This window comes from Egretta garzetta, unplaced genomic scaffold (assembly GCF_000687185.1).
Source record: "Egretta garzetta isolate BGI_Z169 unplaced genomic scaffold, ASM68718v1 scaffold34, whole genome shotgun sequence".
NCBI classification, from domain to species: Eukaryota; Metazoa; Chordata; class Aves; order Pelecaniformes; family Ardeidae; genus Egretta; species Egretta garzetta.
Genome location: NW_009259586.1, coordinates 4,542,121 through 4,565,419, shown reverse-complemented (window position 1 = coordinate 4,565,419; position 23,299 = coordinate 4,542,121). Strand labels below are relative to the sequence as shown.

Below are 23,299 nucleotides of genomic sequence, written 5' to 3'. Positions count from 1 at the left end.
GACCCTTCCATGGAGACCCCATCCTGGGAGTTGGTGCGAGAAATAGGCTCAGGAGTTTTCTTCTTGCGCTGCAGACCTTTCTGGATGGACTGTGAGTCCGTGGGTAAGTTGGCCAGCTGGTGAAATACATTCCGCTTGCGGATAACAGCATAGACCAAATTTGAGTTCCCTGGGAATCACAGCAACAAAGTGAGCAGAGAAATAAGACTCAAAGAGCTCTGCCAATACAGCACAGCTCACTGAGTACACAAAGCACGATTGTGGAGACCCTACAAGCACAGAGAACCATGCTTCCACCCACAAAGGCAATGGCACAAGGAAGAAAGAGCAGAGCTTGATATCCTCTTATCCATTACAAATCAGCACAGAAAATCCAGGGAAATCCTTCCTAGGCTGGAAGGCTGACAAGAAATGGCTTTGAAATTGACATTGAAACAACTGAGAAGAAAAAGGACACATTAGCACCTATTTTGGAAGAAAAAGTTCTTAGCCAAGATTCAACATCTCCCCAGGTTTGAAAGAGTTCACAAAACGCATCAGGGGCATTCCATTTGATGAGAAACAGGCTTGAAATACCAAAAGGCTAGGATTCTTACTGTCTGCAAGGTGGCAGATAACAGAATGAGACCATCCCCTAAACCAAAACAGAAATCACAGCCACAAAGGCTGTTTTAGGATCTGGCAACCACCACTTGCAAGATTTCCGCTACAGAAGCAGAATGGCCACTCTTGATTTGCAATTTTAAAGCAAAACATTAAATTTTGTGCAGGGTAAGGGACCTCACTATTATTTCCTTGAGGTAGAAGACTGTCATGCTTTTAAGAGGGAAAGCATAAGCCATTCCCTGGAAAGGTAGCAAGTGCTAGAACCTTGTTCAGATGGGGCTGTTTGGTCTCCAGCTCCACTGATTTGCCAGAGTGGACCCAAGAGGCACTTTTAAATGTTTAAGGAGGTGGAAGCTGTTTTGTCCCCTCACCTACATTGCTGAGCAACATGAACAGCAGCATCCAGCCAGCCACGATTTAAGCATTACACACTCACTTTTTCCCTTCTTCCCCTCTACCCATCTCATCTGGTCTGCATAAGGCTGAGGTTATGCTGATAATTAGCTGCCATCTCATTTTGCTCTAACCTAACCTGTCTCGGCCAGGGCCCAACACTGATTACCTACTAATCCAACTTCTCAATCTTAGGCAAGTCTCCATGTAGCTGGTTTCTGCAATTCTCCCCTCCTCTCATCTGTTTGGACATTCTCTGAACTTCCATCTCATGTTCTTTTGGACTAAACTAGTACAAACCCACTAAATACAGCAGTTAGTCTCTTACCATCAAACTGGTACTGAATGATGTTGTTGAAAACTTCCAGCAAGAAGAAAACAAGATGGTGGTTCTGGACAGCGGAGAACAGGAACCAGGTAGTGGAAAAAGCCTCCAGGAGATGCAGTAACTTATTAGCAGCTACCATGGAGAGAGACTTCAGGTATGGAGACACTGTGGAAGGCAAACAAATGAAAACTGGAGAAAGAACCAAGGTGTATTTATGTGAATAAACACACCACTAAAGACATTGCTCTCACCACCTTCCCACCCTGCACTTCTGGGAAAGCCTCATGGAATAGCTGAGCCTAACAGGGTTCCACAGAAACATTTCCAAATATAAAAGCAGTGAAACAGATATTGCCTAGTAAAAGCAAGCATTTCTGCTTTTAGAGGGTCTTGTGTAGTTTTACACTAGCAACATCACCTCTGGCTTGACTCCTGAAATGCTTACACAGCCAGAGCCACCTGGACACTAAGCACAAGGGAAGCCACTGCCACCGTGGGGAGATGGCACTCCCTGCTGGAAAGGGATAGGACTGCCAACCACCCTCACCAGCCTTCTGGCAAATGCCCTTCTGCCACCCCAGAGGGGCTCCAGAGACACTGCTGTCCAACCCTCTGCCCCATCTGACTGAGCCCAGGCAATAACCCTGCAGGCAGGCCTGATCCGGCACCTCCAGCACAAACTAGAAAGGATCAGTTTCCAGCAGCAATCACTGAAACTGCTCAGTGTTAGAGGGCACAGGTAGGAGTGCAGGGAGAGGGGAGTGAGAGCAGCCAGAGCTGTCCCCCCTGTGGGCTGCGGTTTCACGCCGCACATGGTGCTTACCATTCACAACGATGGTGAGCAGGCAGTCAAAGAGAGGCTGCAGCCGCTGATGCCCACTGGTTATGATCTTGTGAAAGACCTACGGTAAAGAAGGAGTTCTTGAGCAAGGTAGCACCTTACTGAAAGCACCCTCTCAACCAAAACCAGTGCCACCCCCATACTAATCACTTCCTGACACCATTCCTTCCTAGGCAGGGCCCTGCACACTCCACAATTACACAGGTGGGAAGGCTGCTCTCACTGCAGACTTGCGCTCCAGGAGTACAAGCTTTCATTACAAGGAATCCTCCGGTGATGTGATTAGGACTCTACAACTCTGCAAACAGAAACTGACTGTGAGCTGTTCCAAAACACACAGGCAGCCCAAGACAAAATAAGACAAAAATAAATCACCAGGAATTAAGAAACATCTTCATCTCCAATGGATTTTGACTCAGAACCCTAGTGCAAGCTTCTAACTCAAATGTTTGTCCTATTTTTCTTAACTAGACCCTCAGATATGGAAAGATTCAACTGCCTCACAACCAGTTCAGACATTTCCAATTTTGGCCTTCCCGCCTCTAGCTGACATGCTTGTAGAGAAGACCTGCAGCATAATGAAATTAGAGATGATCTTACATCAATGGAACGTAACAGTAAAACACATAGCATCAAAAACAATTCTGGTGGGCACATTTCTCCCTACTCCTAATAGGAATCTCCTTTTGGAGGTTTATCAGAACAGGCTGAGAGATTCTTCTCTGGCAAACAAGCACTAACATGACAGGAAGGTACCACCTGAGGCTGGTACTGCAAAACACACAGCTCTCTGTAGGCAGTATTGTGGCCCTCAGCACTACAGATCGAAAGATGAATGAAATCTTGCAGCAACTCAAAGCTGTAGGATTGAGCTTGGTAGCACTGGTGTTCCCATTCTGACAGACGTGCTCTGCACAATTCTGGTTACTTGGGACAGAGCCAGCAATGTAGTCAGACCTCCTGCCTTCCCCACTTGCAAACAAGTCTGGTAGAGGCCATGCGCCCATGCCACTCATGCCTGTCCCAGAGTCCTTTAGACACCAGTCCAGCACCATCTGGAATCCTGTTCTTTGGGATCATCTCATGCAGATGGAATTGCATCTCATGCATATGCACCCTGACAGACACATCACCTCAAGTTAACAGCGTGCAAAGATCCCACCAGCACTTGACTACATCCCCACACACTTTCTAACTACTCAGTGGGACTGGCAATCTAAAAAGGACAAGTATATTGAAGGAGGAAGGAGGACAATTATTTGTGGAGGTATGAAACAGGAATTAGGAGGGACAGAAAAAAGCTGCTGGAGCTGTACTCACTATGATGAGCAGATCTGCATGTGTCCCTGTGAAGACAGGGATGTCCATAGGCACTCGTACAGAATACGGCTTGTTCAGTCGAACCCCAAAGTTACGCTCCCCACTGAGAAGCAGGAGGATAAAAACCCCTATGTGCATCAAGCCCACTCGTGCTGCAGAAGAAAAAAAAAAAAAAAAACAACCAACCAAAACCACACATCACAGTGAGGCCAGTGGACTCCTAAAGATGGAAAGGCAGTGAGGAGAGAGGAGAAACTATGGGACTGAAACAAAAACTGCACAAACCAGACCATCCTGATAAGGGACATCCCACACAGAGCTCCCTCCACTGCCAGTACCAGTCTCCTTCCCAAACACATCTATGAGGCCAGTATAATGTCAAGTCTTGGACAGATCATGCTTTTCTTCATTATATTCTTGATGTAAACCCATCACCAGAGTAGGAAAGGTCTGACTACTTCTTTCCACTACTCAGTGATGGAACTATGCCGGATTTACACCCAAGGCAAGAGCAGATTGCTCATTTGTCCCTCTTCATGGGATCAGAGACACAGTTTTTGACATAAGGACTCAAAATGAGTTAACACATGCTAAGGATCTCCCTTCCCTGTGTTATGGTACAGACCATGTCCTGCTTCTGGTCTGTTACAAACATTACCACCCAGCTAACTGAACCATTCTACTCCATGTCTGCAGAAGGCTAGGAACATGCACTCGAGATGCTATCGCATCTCAGTGGTAGGAAGGAAGCATCTTAAAAACATCCTAGCTCAACTGTCAAGCACAGATCATCACAAATATTGAAAATAACCAACTTACACTGGTCTGCTCTGGCATCATTGAGAAAATACAAGATTGGGACAAGGATGTCCAGAACATCGCTGCTCTTCAGCACAAAGAAAAGGAATTTCTGGAAGAAAGGGGAGGATTTCAGACAACCACAAGCATATTTGGTTTTCTACACCATCCACAGGACTCAGGCCAGCTAGCCTCAAGCTAATTAGGCTCTCAAGAATGTTAGGCTGGTGTATGCACTAGCTCTTCAACTCCAGTGTTATTTGTAGAGTTATTATAATACCTGCTCCTGCATTTACCTCAAAAGCACTGACCTTCAAGAGCTGCAGCCTCTCTCACAAGCTCTCCCTGGAGCCCCAACCCACCCAGCAGGGAGTAGGGCTGCTGACCAGAGTACTACAGAGTCACTGCTAACTACCCACCCACAGCTCTTCAACCAGGGCTCAGTCCAGCCAGAGGCACACCAGGCTCTGGGCAACAGGCAAGGTGGGGCAAAGCTCAACAAGAAGCAGATCCATACCTTGTTGAAGTCACAGAGTTTCCAGAAGAGGACAAGGAGTTCCTGATGGAATTGGATCTTCTTGGCAGAGTTTGGCAGGTAGGTCTGGACCAACGGGTTTGATAACAAGCGGGCCACTCCTTTCAGGATGAACTGGAAATCCTGCCAACAGACCAAGAAAGAGACTGTGGTGGGCCCAGGGCTAATGCCATCAGCATGAAATCAGACATAAAATAGTTCAGGATAGGAGCACGTTACCTCCTCTCGGTGTATTCTTGAGAGATAATTCACAAACAGATTGTCTGGTCCGGGAGGCTGTGTTCAAAGACAAGGAGTGAAATGCTTACGAGAAACAAGGTGTACCCTAGAAGTCAAAGTGTAATCACTGGCTTTGGGGGCTAATGTCTCTCATTTCAGCTTTCCTCTCTGTATGATCCAGTTTTAAATGCTAGGAGACAGAGCACCTCAAGGAACAGTAAACTCGGGGGCTTTTCACTTTTATGCCCCTGATTCAACTCAGTAACCAAAACCTAGCGGTTTGGTCATCTACAGCTGTTTAGTGACCTGCAGGAAAGAAGCAGGACTGGACCAGAGATAGCAGACTACAAGGACAGGAGCGATGCTGGGCCCTACAGGTCAACATTCAATGCAAGCTGGTGTAAGAGTACCACAGGGAGTTTAGGAGAGCAGCAAATACAGATCCCAGTGTCACTCACATCCACATCATCCATGGCCGTGCCAGTGGTCGTGCCATCCACAGTGGGACTTGAACTTGTGGAGCTGTCATAGTCCAAAGTGACAATCAGCACCTGGGCTGCCTCCTCCACCAGGGGCTCGCGGTAGTCAGAGAAAAGCAGGTGATTGTAAGGAATCCCATAACCCACCGGATCATAGGCACAGACGACATTCAGGAGTGAGGTGAAGAGCGGGAGCGCATGTCTGGGGAGGAGAAAACATTCTCAGAAGGCAGAAGTGGGAAGCAAAAGATGCTGCCTTGGGGAGGGACAGGCATCTGTCTCCCCAAGAGTTTGGGGTCATGACAAAACACAAGCAGCTTCCCTAACAGTGGCCCATGACTGAGCAGCCCACAGAGAAGAGCTGACATGCCAGCTCTTAGTTGGTCTCCTGGACTACAGCTGAGAGGGAAGGGGAGGTGAAAAAGGCCGTGTGGCCTCCCAGGGGAATCTTGTGCAGCAATGTGAAAAAGGGGACAGGACCTCAAAGCTTTCTAGACTCTGGAAAGACAAAACTGTCTGCCTTCAGTCAGGACTGTGCTCCCCCAGATGAGCAACTGTCACCTGAGGAGCTGAAAGTCCCGGTGAGACAATGTCACTAGAGGGCAGCATTCATCCACCACCACCACCACAAACCACCCACTGCAGCACCACGCCACCATCCCCACGAGGGAACAGGGTCTACAGGAACAGGACCTGCCATTATCCCACAGGGCAGGGAACAGACCTGCGTCAAACTCCAGTGAGCACTATTCTCAGTCTCTCCTTTTGCTGCTGAGGAACAATTCTCACTAAGCAGAGATGCTAATGGGGCATACATAAGATAGGGGCAAATAAAAAGGACAACAACCCCTAGATGTTGGGGGTAGCAAGCCCTATGGTCATCCCCCCACACTCCATGAAAGAGTTTTGAAGGTATTTCTCCCCCTGGCACCCAGTCGCCCACGCTTCACTCTCACCTGTTCTCCGTAGAGCAGAAGAACTGCACCCAGGGGTTGGTGTTGCTGCTGTCCGAGGAGGGAGGCAGATACATGGCCTCAGAGAAACAGGTCAGCAGCAGCTTAAGCAGCTCTGTCCTGAAAGAAGCGAAGAAGACAAGGCCTGGAGCCATTCAGGAGCGGGGACTGGGCATAGAGGCCACAATCACTTACCACGACAACACATAAGTCCCATCCCAAAAATCCTCCCCACAGAGAGCTAAGACCATTTAATTTCATAAGCAACACTGCTGTCACTGGTGCAAAGCTCAGCAGAATTGCTGCCTTATGAAAAAGAAATACAGTACAGAGCTCCTAGATATTTTCAAAGCAGTGATGCTTTGCCGGTTCCTGGTGCAGACCGACTCCTGTATCATACTACAAAAAGCTATTCAAAAGGACAGCTGAGGTCTTTTTCCCTGTGTTGCCAGTCCTGTTAGCTCAGAAAGGAGCAAGGAGAAAGCCCCCTTGGAACCACATACACCCGAGGAGGCAAGGAGAGCCCATCTCCCTCAGATCGCCCTCTCCTGAGCCCAGCTTCTTTCCATTCTGCCTTTGCAGACCCTCTTACCTATTCAAGTCATGGATGTAGTTAGGCTGTGGAGAATGAGCAAAGCCCACTCCTGCCTCCCAGATGTACTCACAGCTGTCAATGGAATGGATATCTTCTGCTGTGTCCTGTGGGAGAAATAAGAGGTTGGACGACAAAGGCAAGAGCCAGAGTTGACAGCGCTAGTGGTATCCAAGGCAGTTCAGCTCCTCTTTCTAGCAATAGTAAAGAAACCAGCAGAGAAGCATCCAAACACTCGGGACTGCACATACCAGCCCAGCCCAGGGAGCACCCCCTACAGAAGACCTCTTATCTTCAACAGGTAGTTGCACCATGCAGAATGAGGCCCTCCCTCTAGCATGCTAAGGTGCAATGCTAGCCACTTCCACTGGGAAGGGTCACCCAATGCCAAAGGATCCAAAATACATTCTGTTCTCATTACTTGATGCATCACCATCTCCTCTCCTTTCCTCTGCATCTCATGAAACACAGCCCAGGTCAGGGCTCTTCCTTTGCAGAACAAGAGCACCGCACAGGGGTTCAGTCCTGCTCGACACCTCAATCCAATCTCAGAGCACATCATGCTGAGTTTACCCACGTAACGGTGACTTGCAATGGCTGCACCTCAAAGGCAGGAGAAGCAGCAAATTAACTCTCATTTATAACAAAAGTGGATATGGCTGTGACTTGCTTTTCAGAGGGTAAAGCAAGAAGGTGACTGCAAATACGTTACTTCTCCTAGTGAGAACCCTCCCAGTCCCTTGACAACTGCTGGCATGACTCCCAAACTCTTGCTTTGCAACCTGAGGAGATGAACTGCAGCAGTTTGCCCTTCTTCTTTGTCATGGTCGATCAGGTCAGGGTTGAAGCAGCTTTGTGGAGACAAGCAGCCATTGAGAACCACCTGTCGACCCTCCAGGAATGGCCAAGAACAAGGGCCCAGATGAATAAGTTTGCATCAAGTACACTTGGCACACTTTGGCTGTCTCTTTTCTGAGGTTTAATTAAGCAAATTCTACCACTTGCCTTTTTTCCTCTCTGCACTTGGGGAAAGCAGATCAGAAGACTGTTTCTAATTGCTCTGGGACATTGCATAACATCCCTCATTTCCTCCCTCCCACAAAGACACTGATCTCAGGACAGCAGGCCTTGAGGGCAACCAAGATGCACTTACCACCCCAACCACGGCTCCCACAAAACCAGCATATTGACAGCAGCTACTGCTGGCACAGAGGCAACAGCAGCTTCCTCCACAGTCTGGGCTACTCACTTCCTACAGATAGGCCAGAGCTAACCTGCTGTTAGGTTTCTCACCAATCTCCTCAGAACAACTCTTGCTGCGATTGGAATGCCCAAGACCTCCCTCCACAACCAAATCTTGAACATCTGCCAGGCACAGGCTTCACAGAAAGAAATGCAATTACATCCACAAACCTGCTTCTATCATGTGTGACTAAGAAGGAACACTAGGAGGAGACAGCACATTACTAGCCAGTTGCCCAGGCCTTAAAAAGCAGGTGCTGATGTCTTCAAAGAGCTCAGCCTTTGCAAGTGAGTGATAAAACACAGATATGCAGCACTGTGCATGACAGAGGGACCCCCGATTTCTAGCAGTAATTCCAGGGCTGACCTCAACAGCAAAACAAACAGCAAGAGTATGGGTCACTCTTGGGACTCGTTTACCCACTCCCTCCCAGCTCTTACTCTTCCTCTTTACTCAACTCTGCTTCAGTAACTATCTACCACCACCTGCATCTCTGTTCCACATGCTATTCTGCCATGAGCATGAGGTGGTTGTACCCATCTCTGCTCTTAACTTGCAGTCAGACCCAAGAGCACAGGTCAGACCAGATCCAGAGAGGGAAGACAGCTAGGCAAAGACTGCAGAGGCTACAGGCAGCAGACAGGTAGCTAACAGCATTCATCATCTGATCATCTAATTCAACTTGCCCAGAGCCTTGGAAAGCCAGGCTGGCTGCTGCCAAGGGAGAAATCACAAGTGTAGGGGTGGGAGGGGCTCTCCCAGGAAAAACTGTTGTCACCTCCACTTGTGCAATCCACCCCAAGTGACAGCACAAGACAAATCCATCTCTTTCTGATATGCTCCCACTTACTTTTAGCACATACCCATGTGGCTCTGATCCAGCCTCACCCCTTCATCCCCAGGTGACAGATTTTAACCCTGTTTCCACTACCCACAAACCTCAAGCAAGCAATTTAGTAGTCAACTTTGCAGCCGTCAAATACACAGTGGTTTAGCAAGTCAATTTTTAATTTACTTCATAGCTATACCAAAAAGGAGGGCTGCCCACTTTTGTTTATAGCAATTATACAAATGATACAAAGAAGGAGAGGAGGTGGAAAGACACAACAAAGACCACCTATTCATTCACATCACAGCACCTGCGATCAGGCAAACAACCACTTCCTGCCCCAGACTGCACCAAATGGCCAGAGAAAGGAACCAGGTGCTAAAGGTCTCTGCTCTGATGGCAACAATAGGACAGTTGTTTGCCAGCACAACCACCTTTTCCTAAGGGGGGGGCTGTAGTGCAGGGCTAAGTGCCAGCCACATCTGTTTTAGAAGGCACAAACAGCACACAGTGAAGCCAAAATGTTGACCAGTCTTAGTCACCGTGGGTTCAAGCGCAGTGACTCCCTATTTTCCTGCCTGCAGGTTTGCAGAAAGCTGCTGGAATTTTCCCAGGTATCCCCTGCCATGCAGCTAATCTACCTCTATGCAGATAATCTCATGATTCAACTTACCACCGTGCTCCTCCGGTGGCTCTGCACAGTGAAATCAGGACAGAAGAGCAGATCTGCGACAGCAAGAAGCAACGACTCAGCCAGTGGCCGGGCATTTTCATCATCTTCATCTCCCTAAAAGCAAGAAACATGGAAGAGTATTGTCAGCCCAGAGTTAGCAAAGAGCACACAGCAACACTAGCAACAGAAGATAAACTCCCCAAGAACATGCAGGGAGGAAAGAAGTTACAAAGGAACAAGAGGGAGAAACACACAAAACCCACCCAGTACAGGAAAGAAATTCCCCCCGGAAGGTGATGACTAAATAGGAACAAACTCCTTAATGACACCAAACTGAGCAGACAAAGGCCTAGAGATGTTAGGCAAACAGAAGAGTAGCACTGGACCTTGCCACGTGGAGATGCTTGACTTACTGAAGACAAAAGGAAAAGGAACCATTTACAGAGTAGAGGGTTTTACAGTCATGAAGGAGGGCGATTGGATGGTGCACAGACAGCAAGAGGAAGAAGCCAGCGAGCAGTGATAAGGTGTAAAACCTCTCAAAGTCCTGCATGGGCTGCCCAGAACTGGAGATGACAGAACAGTGAGATGTTGTGTGCACCATGCAAGGGGCTGCCTCAGCCTGCCATGGCAGAGCAAGCATGACAGCAGAGGGGATTTTGCTGTCTCCAGCATTCAAAGCAATCATTTGAATCATGCATGGCTACTCCTCTGCAGCCGTTGCCACGGGAAACCTTGCGAGATCCTGCCTGTCAAAAAGCATCCTGGATGGGAGGCCTTCCCCACCACACACTGGTGCTGGAGGGAAAGGCAGGGAGCAGGAAGGGCAGGAGCTTATCTATCTCAACCAGGCCTCTGTCAGCCTGCGCACAACACACGCCTCTTAAATCACAGCAGACAGCTAACAGAGATAATGGACTGTGTGGCTCTGACGTCTGCCTCGGCAACAGCAGGAAGACTGCCGTCAAACAGACCCCGGATGTAAGGAGAGCCCCACAGAAGATGGATGGTGCCAGCACAGCAAAGATGCTTCTACTTGGGCTCACAGTCAGAGATGAAATGAAAAGCATCAGTGTCCAAGGGGATTTATTTTCCAAGAATTATCTTTGCTAACATCACCTCAGTTGTCAGAAAAAGTCCCTGCAGGCTCTGGGTACTACCACATCCAAAATGGTTAACACAAAAAAACCCGAATAGATCTGTACATAATGCAGACCCTCTTACAGGAGAAAGACACCCACCCCCAGCAGCTCTGCCATCCATCGCTGCATCATGAAGCAGGTGAAGGATAATCGCAGAGATATTTACTAATGGTCCAGGCATACCATCATCTTCCTCTTCAGTTCCCAGGTAGAAATCAGACTTCAGATAGCAAAGCAGTTGCCCCTAGATCAGGCACGACCCCAGCTTCCCTAACATCTCAGGGCTTTATTTGTTATCCCCTGCCAGGCAGCTCAGCCAGCCTTACAACTGCTTCTGCACATGGTTAAACGATGGGGTATGCTGAACCACAACAGCTCCACTGACATTCAGGAGGCACAACACAGCAGGAGGGCTCCCAAACTCATCACACGTGCACTGGGCTGGATCACCCTGGGGTGACCCCACCAGTCTAAGGCTGAGAAACTCTCTCCTCCAACTACTGAACAAGGTGGAAAAACAGTTTCAACAGCAGCCTGGCTGGATCAGAGGACCAGGCACCCTGTGTATTCCTTCCCAAAACAAGCTCCTCCATTGTTAAGCCTCTCCAGCACTCCCTGGCCCCTGCAGGGATGAAAGGGTGGACAATCACCACCCTCCCAATCACATAACACAGCAGGGCTAGCAAAGACTTCCCTTTCCACCACCCAGAACTTCCCCTTGAAGTGGCCTCAGGCGAAACAGATTAGAGGTGACAGGCAGAGACAACGCAAGGTGCAAGGTTTGTACTGCACCAACAACTGCCGATCCTTTATAACCAAAAACACAGCAGTACACTTAACATTCATGGGAAACCACTCTTCAGTACCACTATGCTGTCCTGCAAATTCAAGAATTCGTAGGAGAGAACTCCCTATGCACAGGCAGGCAGCTGCTGAGGGAGCAAGCAGGGAAATTTCCAGCCTAAGTAAACTGTGTTTTCAACACTATTTCTCCTATTTGCAGGAGATCCTAAAGCACTTTCACCCTGTTCCTCTGAGAGACACAGAAGAGCAATACTGGGCCTGCTCTCCAGACAGAGAAATGTAGGGAGGTTCAGAGACTCCCCTGAGGTTATACATGTCACTGACAGAGCTAGAAACAGTACCTAATTCTTTAACCCTAATTCTTTAACCACCCTTGCTCAGTTGTGGGCTTCACCCATCAGGCTAGGCCCCTGGTTAAAACTGTATCGCTCATAAGCAGGGTATTGAGTCATGATGCTGAGAGCTTCTCTGGCACTATTTGCTTTAAATGTGACATTGTGAAATCAGTGGAAATTACACCCTATTTCAGTTTGACTTGAATCTTAAATCAACTTTAGTTAATGGAATAAGGTAATTTCAGATGTCATACAGCCTTTAGTACCGCTCTCACATTCATTTTGATTCACACCTTCAGTAATACTGGAGAAGCCTTCCCTCACATACCACTGCTCTCCTACAGCTATGCACCCAAGTGACATCTTCGGATGATACAGCAACCTGTGCTAAACAAAGCAGCTGAGGATGTGAGAAAGAGCAGCAAGAATCAAAGGAAGGAAAGGAACTTGGAAGGTGCCACCTAATTTCTGACCAAATAGAAATAACTGGAATAAAGTTGCCCCCAAAAGTATATAGGGTCCCCTCACTGCAGCCTCCCCTTCACCCTACAGAAAGAAGGACAAGTGCCAAGAGACAGACCCCTCCTCGGCCAGCCCCAGGAACAGTTGACCAGAAGAAACCTCTCCAGTCTGGGTCCTCGAAGATGTAAGGCAGGATACGGGTGAGGAGCCGGCAGCAGTTCAAGACTATTTGCCTCTCCTTCTCCGTGTGGCAGCCGCTCTCTGCTCCCTGCACCAGCTTCTCCACAGCCTGAAGGAAACAAAACCAAGGCAGGTAGCATTATCCTGGACACAAGTTAGCAAGAGTTGGGCAGGTCTGTCATGCCGGTGACACCCTCGCATAGAGTTTTAAGCAGTTCTTGGAGCCCATTTTCTCCACATTCAATGGTACAGGCGGCAGTTACTGTTTGCAACACTGAAGAAATAAGGTTAATGATCTTAAACAGACCTTCTTGAGTTTCTACCGTCCCACTGCAAGAGACCTCACGTGCCAGGGTTAATCTACCCAGCACACGTGTCATGCCATGTGAGACAGACAGCCACAGCACCAGAAGGCTCCTTCCAGCACTGCTCCATGACACCACACACTGCAAAAAGCAGATCAGATTAATCAGCTGCACCAGGTACACAAGATGCAGGCAGAACCAAGGCAGCAGCACTGTGCTGGCAGGGGAAGACTGCACAGAAACACACAAAGTCTGACAGATCTGTATGTGCTGTTGTGATTACAGCAGGGACCTCTCCTGACTCAGGAGGCGGGAGCTAAGCTGCTGCCTGTGACTATTAAGTGACCCTGTGAATAGCACTTGCTGCTCTGGAAAGAGCTTCTGAGCTGAGTCTCTGCAGTCCCTCCATTGCTACTGAAACTGCCAGTGGAGACAGTCACACTGGGGTTTTCAGAATAGGCTGTGGGTCTTGCCAGGCAGCAACCACAGCCCCAGGAGGTAGCAGCAGGAGGTTTTACCTACGGACAGAAAAGGGCAGCTCCTTCCCCCAGCTGCTGCACCCACTTACTCGTACTCCCTGATCCCAAAGGAAACCAGAGGGGGAATGAAAGCCAAAACACCAAGGATTCACCTTGCTGCTTTTTAATTCATGAGGTCACGTGTCCCTGCTTATTTTCATAGCAGACTGTCTGGGTCACTGACTCTACTAGCCTGCGTCATTGCCTTAATGGGTATTTAAATGCTGTTTGTGCAGTCTCAGTCTATCCACACACTACTCTATGACCGAGCTTAACTATTTTTTCAGGCACATTTATGACTCTGTACAGTCTGAGTCTCCAGCCGTGACTGCAAATGACATTTCAGCCATGCTGTTGTGCTCTCCACAAACATGCTAAGTCCAGTGGCACACTGCACCTGGCACAGGTCAGGACCCTCAGCCTATCAAAAGCACTGCAGGAGCCTCCAGGCTCCTCTGTCCCTGATATCCTAAGACCTACGGCTCCTGGATAAGCAGCCCTGCAGTGACCAGGTCTCCCAACACACCTGTTTCCAGTATGGAGAACAGCCCATACTTTAGTCTTGGTTTTGGGGGAAAGAGGACGCCGAGACAAAGGAGTTATGTGGTCAGTACAGGTCTCCACAGCCCTTCTCCATTCCCAAGTTGCTGATTGCCAGAAGCCAGGAGACAATACTAGGGACGAACTGTTCATTTTTTCCTCATTTTTGTGTTCTTTTTCAAGTATCCACTACAGGCATCTGTCTGAGGCATGATTCCCAGTCAGAAGCACCTTCACTATGATTCACTAGGTCTCATTCACATTTTGTAGAGCAGAAAAGAAAAACAGGATGACAACAGCCATTTAAAACTGGGAAAATGCCATCTCAAATGTTTCTAATACTGCAAATTCAAGGCTACTCTTTGCATGGCTCAAATCAGGAGCATTATTAACACCTGCACTTTCCCAGGCAGAATAAGGCTCAGACTGTTGCTCACCAGCCTAACAATTTGCCAAACCTGGCAGGGTAGGAAATGCGAGTCAATGTCCCTTGTGCTCCAGAAAAGGACATTGCAAAAACAGAAGCAGCATCAGGGATGTTCTGATGTCACAGCAGGAAAAAAGAGTCTTCAGATCTCCCCCCAGCTTCATCCAGGCACTTGCACAGTGACAATCTCCACATCCCTCTGGGATCAGCTTGAAGCCAGACTGATGCATGGTGAGGAGCAATTAGATGCAGACAGGGAATCAGATGTACCAGCCTCCCCACAAATACTCAGCCTTGGTACAAAGTCCCCTGAGCAGGAAGCAGTTCACACAGCAGGCAAGACCCAAAAGGGCAGTGTGAAACACAAGAAGAGGACAAGAGGAAAAAGGCTCCAAAGTGAGCAAATGTCAGCTGTGGTCTGTGGTAAACCAAGGGAGAAAGACTTACCATCATCAGGGGACCAGGACAAGCAAGCACATCATGTGATACAAAGAAATAATATACCTGTCTCCCCTTGGGAGCCATAGGACTATGGATCCAGGGACAGCCCCCTACTAGCGCAGCACCAATCTTACCTTATAACACAAAGTAGCCAAGTTTGAAGGAGATTCTTCTCTCACTGCTCGGATCTCTGCAGCTGGTACAAGGGCAAAGACATCCTGCACTGAAGTGGCTGTGTCTGCCCAGAACTGGTCCCAAAAGGCATCATCTGTTGCCTCCACGGGCTGCGGAGAGACAAACATGGTTATAGATGCAGAACTACTTTCTACAAGGTCCAAACGTCAGTGATTATGCCTGGCTTGGGGGTGGGACCAGGCACAGAAGAGGTTCAATAAAATATACTGGCACTGGCTTTGTACCTCAGGCTCTTCATTACCAGGGTTTTGGCCAATTTGATCTCCCAAACGGAACATTCCCTCAGCAAGGGGGTGAGTGGCAAGACATTTATGTGGCCAACAGCATCAGACTCGGACTCTTCAAGTCTTTCATGGAGTCACAACATACATGAGGCCTCCTGCTTGTCTGCAATCTAGGGCATGTATTACAAGACCTTTACCAACGCACATGGGCCAGGCCACTGTCATGCACTCTGCCACCTTCAGAGCAAGCCAAGGATGCCCTGAGTGTGCACTGGAATTACTTCTATTGTAACCAAAGTCTCGAGGAAGCAATCAGGGCCATCTCATATTAGGGCACGATCAGACCCATGGAACTGACAGACCCACCCCAAAGCACTTACGGATGCAAGAGAATTGATCTTTCTGAATCAAATATTTATGGAGAACTGGACTTGGTGCAGCTGGTCGCTGCCAAGGCTTTGTTCTTAAAAAGCACTAAGTGTGCAATTCAAAGAGGCAGATGAAGGGAGGAGACTGAGATACCAAAAAAAGCAATCCATTTCAGACCTGTGCTCCAAGAAGCCCACTCCCCATGCCTGGGAACACACCTCTCCCAATTACCTTTTCTGGCTCTGCAGGTACAGACAACTCCCTCTTTTACCAGCACCACTGTTCCCTTTTCACAGTGAGAGAACAAGGATTGTCACTGAGCCTACCCTGAAATCCCAGTGCTACGGATGCTGGCCACAAGGACAGTCTGTCTGCCAGACTGCAGCTGGAAAGACAGCTCTGTACAGCTGGCTGCAAAGTCCCGATTTTATTTCCCCCAGCTTCTTCTTGACAGTGTGGCATCAACTTAGAAATCAAAACAATAATGATGACAACCTGGGTGTCAGGTTATATGGGGCTGAACAAAGCAGACTGGATCTTGCTTTGCCCTTTATGGCTTTGCAGAGCCAGAGAGCAGTGCTGGCCATTCAAGGTGAAGCAGAGGCAAACACCGGCTCAGACATATGGGGCCAGCAGTGCCTCCAATCCTGCGGAAGCCTGGCAATGACCTGCCACTCCCCAAAGGGTGAAAATGCCAGCACTGTATGCTGAACAAGAAGGCATCTCCATTACACATTTCAGGCATCCAAAGCCTGGGAGCTCTGAACAATCAGGAAAGACTTAACTTTTCAGCCAGTCTAAAACTGAGCATGGCTCTTCCCACCTAAATGCTGATACTTGCCAAAAGATAGGCATTGCCCAAACAAGGCTGGGAGCACTCATGCAGCCCAAGCGGTGGGACAGATATATGTGTATTTATGCTGAGCAGCATGAAAGAAATGGATCTGTGATTTCAATGAGAAGAGGAAAATGAAAGCTTTTCAGAGGCGTTTCCCCAGCCATGCCAAGGCTGGTGGCACTTTCAGCAGGTCAGAGGAGCCGTCCATCCACCTGAGCACCCTAGCCTGTGGCTTGGGGGGAGGGGGAGCCTCCTGCCTGCAATGTGCAGCGGCTCTAAAGCAAACAGCAGCTCTTACTAACTGTGATAATCAGCACCGTGGGTGGGTCTACCATGTCAGATGGGAAAGGGGCAAAAATATGAATGTGTGTTTAACTTAAACAATTCCTGCCCACTCCCAGCCCTGCTGTAGTAGGCAGAAAACCTGCCCAGCTCAATGCTGTTTCTAAATGCAGCCAAGATGTGACTCCGGGGAGAACAGCTCATTCACAGCTCTGACACCCAGAAGTGCTGCATTTCCCCCTTTGCCATCACCTCCTGAATTAACAGCCGCAGTCTGCAAGCAGGCGATGTGTCACTACCACACGAAGGCCAAAAAGTGAGAGGGGCAGGCAGGGTGGCGGTCCCCAAACTGGTATAGCAGGCTACTGCCCTGCAGCTCTCTGCCTTAACACTCCAGTGCCATAGCGGCTGCTTAATTGCTTGTCCTGGCCCTTCTAGCCATGCAATGAATCAGCCCAAGTGACTCCCCAGTCTTTAAAAACAAAACCAGAAAAAACCCCACATGTGTTGAGGCATCTTCTTAAACTCTGCTTTAGTGCTGAAACACCCTTCATTTTACCACCTGGCCACCCAAATACATTTCCACCAAATGTCTTCCCAAGGGAAAAATGACTTTTTCCAAATGGTTCAAGATCACAGCTCCTCAGAGGGGATCTGTAGGAACAGCCAAGTGTTTACAGCCTGACTTTCAGCTTTCTGAGTGTGTAAAGTAGCTGTGCTCTTTTGTAACCTGGGCACAAAATGCTTAAATGGAAGCAAAGCTATTTTCCAAATCTCCTCTCTAGTTACACTCCTCAAAAAGAGCCAAGTATTTGGAAATCTGATCTATGCAACGCATGAAACATCCTACACTTCCTACACCCCCTTTCAATCCACGTACCACAACCGCATGTATAATTGCCACATGTACCCACTGGCTGCCTGCCACAGCCACTCCCACCAACAACAGTGAGCAGCAATTGCTGCTAATTGGAGATCATGCATAAATAATAGCTTCATTCTCATCTAGAGGGGAAGGAGAAAACCATTTCCCTCCAGTAGACACAGATCCCTTTACCTCACAGTAGCCTGAGGCCTCCTCAGAGGTTGAACACAGCCGCTATTTTACAGATGGTAACACAACAGCTAAGACGGATTGAAGAACACTGTCTCCGACAAAAATTACATGAGGTAGAGAAGCACAGCAGCAATTACCCAAGCTGCAACATTGGATGCTGCAACCACATTAATGTCATGGCTGCCATCTTGGGAAGCAGATTTCACTAAAACACCATTTCTTTCATTTTTAATAGCTTCAGCAAGTCAGTTCCTCATCCAACAGATGGTATCCCGTGTACAATCCTGGGACATGGATTCAATATTGAGTCACTCACATCCCCGCAGCCCCCCTGTTTTAATTAACAGTCTAGCATCATGAAGCTACTCGATCCACATAATATTCATCTCCCTAATAGAACATTACTGGATGTTTTTAAGCTGACTGTATTCTGCACACGGCATCTCTGGGGATCTAAATATCCATTTCCTCATGCTGAGCTCATGCAACAACCTGTATCTAGCTCACAGAGAAAGGAAATACAGAGACCCAGAACAGTCTTGTTTGTATCTTCATTTGGAAATGTCAAGATTTAGTTACAAGTACTGGTACTGCACATGCTGCAGTAACAAATCCCACAGCACCGCAGCTAGTTTTGACAGTGCTTTAACCAGAAGAGCTCATGAGGATCTGAAGCCTCACCAGCAATGCTGTGAGCTGGGGCCACTTCAGATCCTCCAGATCAGCACAGATGCATCCTCTCTTGGTGAGGGAGCTGCAGCATACAGATCTAGGAGTGAGCCTGATGGGCCTCCAACACAGTGCAGACAACCAGCTCTGCACCAGTTGTGCAATGAGAATGAAAATGTCATCATTGCCACAAGAATCCAGGGATCGGTAGCTCAACTCTACTCTGGAAACACAACTAGCACATCTGGAGAGCAAAGGAAGTTCCTGACACCCCCATACACACCCCACCGCAGAGGCTGCTGAAGTTACGGGGCTAACTGGCAGAGAGAGACGCTGCTGCCTGAACCAAGCTCTCCACACCAAAGGGAAGAGATGACTAGTGCAGAGCGGCTACTGAGAACACAGCAGGCAGAGCTGAGGTGATGTGACATCTCAGAGTGAACAAGGAAGGAGATTTTTGCCTTCAGTTCACCTGGGCAAGGTGTAAAGACCTCCCACCTGCATTCTGGCCACACAAAGGTGGAACCAGTCCTACTGGATACCTCTAGTCTTTATTTCCCAATAGTTATAAATGTCGGGTTTCAGGTTCTTTAAAGTACACCATACATGCATGCTGTTGGAGTCAGAAAAGCAAGGTGCTCGATTTGCAAGCATCTTGCCAGTTACTGAACAGAGAATCATAGCCCTGAACAGGCAATCCCCAGGCAAACAGGATACGTCACAGGAAACAGGAAAACAGAGTGGAGCTGACCATGTCCTATAAACAGGAAAAGTTCCCAAGGCACGGCCTCCCCCCATTTGTTTCTCTCCTCAGCCTGACACTAGTACCACCTTCACTTTCCCTTTCAGATACAATCCCTCACAAACTCAGGCAGGGCAAGTGATTGCATCCTCCGCCCAAGCAACAGCTCTCTGCTCTTACACCTTTACATCAAATGCCTGCTCCCAACAATTCCTCCAACAGGTCCTTACAGGAGGATTGTCCTTAAACCAGTTCTGAGGTTGCTGCAAATCACCAGCAGAGAATTAAGGGGCCAAGCAGCCACTAGTCTCGCTCACTGTGTTCCCTTTTGCTTCTTGCCAACACACCAACTGAGCATCCCATCAGCCAAGGTAGTGAGGCATTTGGGGCGGAGACTCTCCTTTTTCTGGGACCCACCAGCAGAGCAGGGTCCTCGTTCCTCACCAGGGTTTCTAGCCAGCACTATGCAAGCTCAGCTAATGTGTAACAGCAGCACGCTCCTTTCCACCCCAAAGGAGGCAGAACTGTGGAGTGTAATGACCAGAGAGCCACTCATGCAGCACTTGACTGAGCTCTGGGAGATCGGGCAGCCCTGCAGGGCCAGGGGATTAGTTTGCGGCGATTCACGCGCCTTTGTACCACCTGTTTGTGAGCCACTGCACAAAAGGAAAGTTGAGGACAGATTTATTCAAAACATTAATAACTAGGAAGATTTCATCCCTGATGCCAAGGACAGCAGCTCCACACAGATTTCAGAGCAATAGTGAATTTTTCGGTAGGATCTTTGCAGTCAGCAGTACAGAATCAAGGAGAGGCTCTACATGAGTCTTTTGCCAGTTCCCTGCTCCCACAGCAGAGATGGCGTTGCAAAGGCAACTGGAAAATGGGATTTGTGGAAGTCTGGCAAGGAAAGCCTAGGACAAAAGTCAGCTGTGTGAAATGTTAGTTACAGCTTTGCTTTTGACTAACCCAAGAGACTTGGATAGTTGAATCAAGCTGGAATACTATCAGAAACAGGCTACCAGAAAACAACCTCTGTCTAAACATAAGGTGTAATTTTATCAGGCTTAAATTAACAGCCTGGTGTACTACTGCATTTGCACATCAGAGAAAAAAAGAAAGGACTGGAGTTTGTCCCTAGTGTTTGATCCTTCCTGTCTATTTAAAAGCAGAGGCATAGCTAGCATTAAAATCTAACAAGCTAGTTCACAAGATCAAAATTTCTTATCTTGCAGTCGGTTGCTTGCAGAAACAGTTTAATTGCCAGCTGGCTGAGAAAAGAAAACGTGTTTCCCCAGCAGTTAAGACTCCCAGCTTCAGTTCCCTGCTCTGCCACTGACTACCTGTCATACTCGCAACCTACATTTCCCTTCAGCTGTTAAGCAGACAGCATTTTTATGGGCAATTTGGGAGGGCTCACACATTCTCTATAATAAAGCACACCTGTTTTATTATTAAAAGGGTGGGCTCTATCAATTTAAGGATGTGCAGTGTAATGTAATATAGACATATCATAAAAAAAAATCCTAAAGTCCATTTCCCCATGTCTGATCATTAGGGTACATCTGTAGCATAAGCTAATTCCTTCCTTCTGGTACTACTGCCCTTTTTTAATCACCAAAATAATTCTGAAGTTTTTTTTTTCTTTTTTAATACTCTTATCTCTTCAGAGTTTCTCTTTGGCAATTAAAAAAACCCCAATTAAGTCAACTTCTTTTGTGTCCAGACTTGGTTTGGCTTTTGAGTTCTGGGCTCCACGTGTGCTACAAGCATTCAAGTGTTACATTCCTTACAGATTTATTTAATTTTTTTAAAATGTTCACATGGGAATCTCATTTTTTTAATTAACGAAAGCCTGGAGATTATAAGAACTTATTTTTAAGAAAAATCTAACTCCAGTGCCAACTCTGAACCTTCACCAGTGAGCGAACAGTGCTTTCTGCTCAACTACTTCCTTCCATCAGATCCTTCGGAAACACGGCACAGCACATTACTAAGCTCACGGTGTCATGTTACCGATGATTTGACGAAAATCTATTTGTCCAGCTACCTAATGTCAGAGGAGAAGGCTGCAAAAAAGGAGACACGCTGCTGAGAAAGCAAAGTGTATTTTGAGCTAATAGCTTTGAAGTGGGGATTTGACTCTGTCCATTATTGCAGCCTGGTTTTGAATCCAGGGTCTCATGGACTAGGAGGTTACACAGAGGTTGCTGCTGGTACAAGCTCAGAAGGCTCCAGGAGGGTCCAGTCACACATCCTGCACAAGCAAATACCGGTGCCCTTCTACGGTATGTAAATATGGGAGCGCCAACACCCCACCCTTTTTCCACATGGCAGTTAAGTCTCACCTAGACCACAAAACCATGAAATGATTCTAGCCAAGAATGAAGCTTTTTCTCCTTCCTTTATTTGGGGCCCTAGTGAACCGTCTTTTATTACACACGTCGATAAACCAGGACAGAGGAGCGCTTTCTTCTTGGCTGGCGATACGAAGGATTGCCTCGTACAGGATTTTCTTTGTGAACAGCAGACTGAGAAGATCCTTATAGGCTTGATTTCCTCCCCACAATCTCACTTTATAAGCATGTTTCCCAGTGAAGGAAGGACAGTCCAAAGCTGAAGGCACTCTGAACTACTTGGCATCCAACTACTTGACTTTGGAAGAATCTCCTATTCATCCACTTCTCTCTTTGCCTAGGGATGTTGTAGAACATCCACAACTGGAAGTTTTTAAGAACATGTTCACAGAAGTTATTCCTGAGAAATGCAGATAGAGGTGATATTGCTTTAGAATTATAAATGTGATTTCTCAAAGGCTCATCCAGCCCTACTTCCTATGATTCATTTTCCAGTCCTAGTCTTCATCTCTTGAGTTTTCATATAGGTTTTCTCCTATTACTCTTTACCCCTTTGCATCCATACTCTTTTCTTCTGAATTCATTCCCCGTCATGAAATATCTTCCTGCCATCATCCCTGAGTTTTCTTAGCAGCTGTTATTCCCTCACCACCAAAGGTGACTCTGAACAGCAATTCTCCATTGTAGCTCAGAAGAACCTGAGATGCAATTTCTCAATAGAGCAAAATCCCTCCACTCCTTAGACAGAAGGAGAGTCTACTAGTTTTCTGCCAGCATGCTGCTGGGCTCCCAAATTAAGACAAGAACTAAACTAGCTACCAGGACATGAGCAACATCTGTTAGACCTCTAGGCAACCACCCTCCCCTACACACTGTCCTGACTTCCTTTCACTTCACTCCTCCTCCCCTTCAGCCTTCAGAAATAAAGCAGTATCTCACAAGTCACAGATGGAAGCTGCTTCTGCTGAAAAAAGCTCACCCCAACAGCATGGTTGGCCAACAGCCCTTTTCAAGCTGCTATTACCCAATAACAGGGCAAGATTCTCCACTAATTATTGGGGCGGGGGGAGATACAGAGAAGCGGGCATTGTCAAACCCTGTGGTGATGTAAACCTGCAGCTGAATACATTAGGAGCTGTGGACACCCCTTATGGCAGCAGTGTCTTAGTCTGCTACCACAGGATTAGCAAAGCACAAGATGTCAGAGGGAGCGAGTGCTGTGCTACCAGAATGGCCCTGCCAGACCTGATGAGAACTGGCTGATGCCCCGAGGCTGAGCCTGGCCTCGCCACCTTATTCCTGCTCTCCCTCCATAACCGCACAAGATCTCTGGAGACCAGCGACATGGCAGATGGGACCAGCTCACCCGGATCCCCCATCGCCTCCCCAGCATCAGGCCAAGGCCTCTCACCACAAGAGCCTAGACCACAACCAGCCATGGCCAAAGCCCTTGACTGCGGCAGCATTGTCACCCCCACCCCAAAGCCCTGCGTGTCCCCAGCAGCATGCAGCCCTGTCCCCACGCACAAGGCACCCGCACCGGCCCCGCTCACCCGGGTCAGGCTGCGGGGGCAGCGGCCCGGCTGCCCCCTTCCCTCAGTGC

General features: G+C 48.0%; 1 protein-coding gene across 1 annotated transcript in view; it reads right to left on the bottom strand.

The window, feature by feature from the left end:
- Nucleotides 1–15,265, bottom strand: part of HID1 (HID1 domain containing) — a 20,532-nt gene extending 5,267 nt beyond the window's left edge. Inside the window, 13 exon segments of the mRNA XM_009637772.2 lie at nt 1–169; nt 1,328–1,492; nt 2,151–2,229; nt 3,489–3,640; nt 4,308–4,398; nt 4,804–4,944; nt 5,041–5,097; nt 5,499–5,721; nt 6,476–6,592; nt 7,065–7,171; nt 9,810–9,923; nt 12,671–12,841; nt 15,098–15,265. Coding sequence (XP_009636067.1) covers nt 1–169; nt 1,328–1,492; nt 2,151–2,229; nt 3,489–3,640; nt 4,308–4,398; nt 4,804–4,944; nt 5,041–5,097; nt 5,499–5,721; nt 6,476–6,592; nt 7,065–7,171; nt 9,810–9,923; nt 12,671–12,841; nt 15,098–15,265 — 1,754 coding nt within the window.
- Between the last annotated feature and the right edge of the window lie 8,034 nt (nt 15,266–23,299).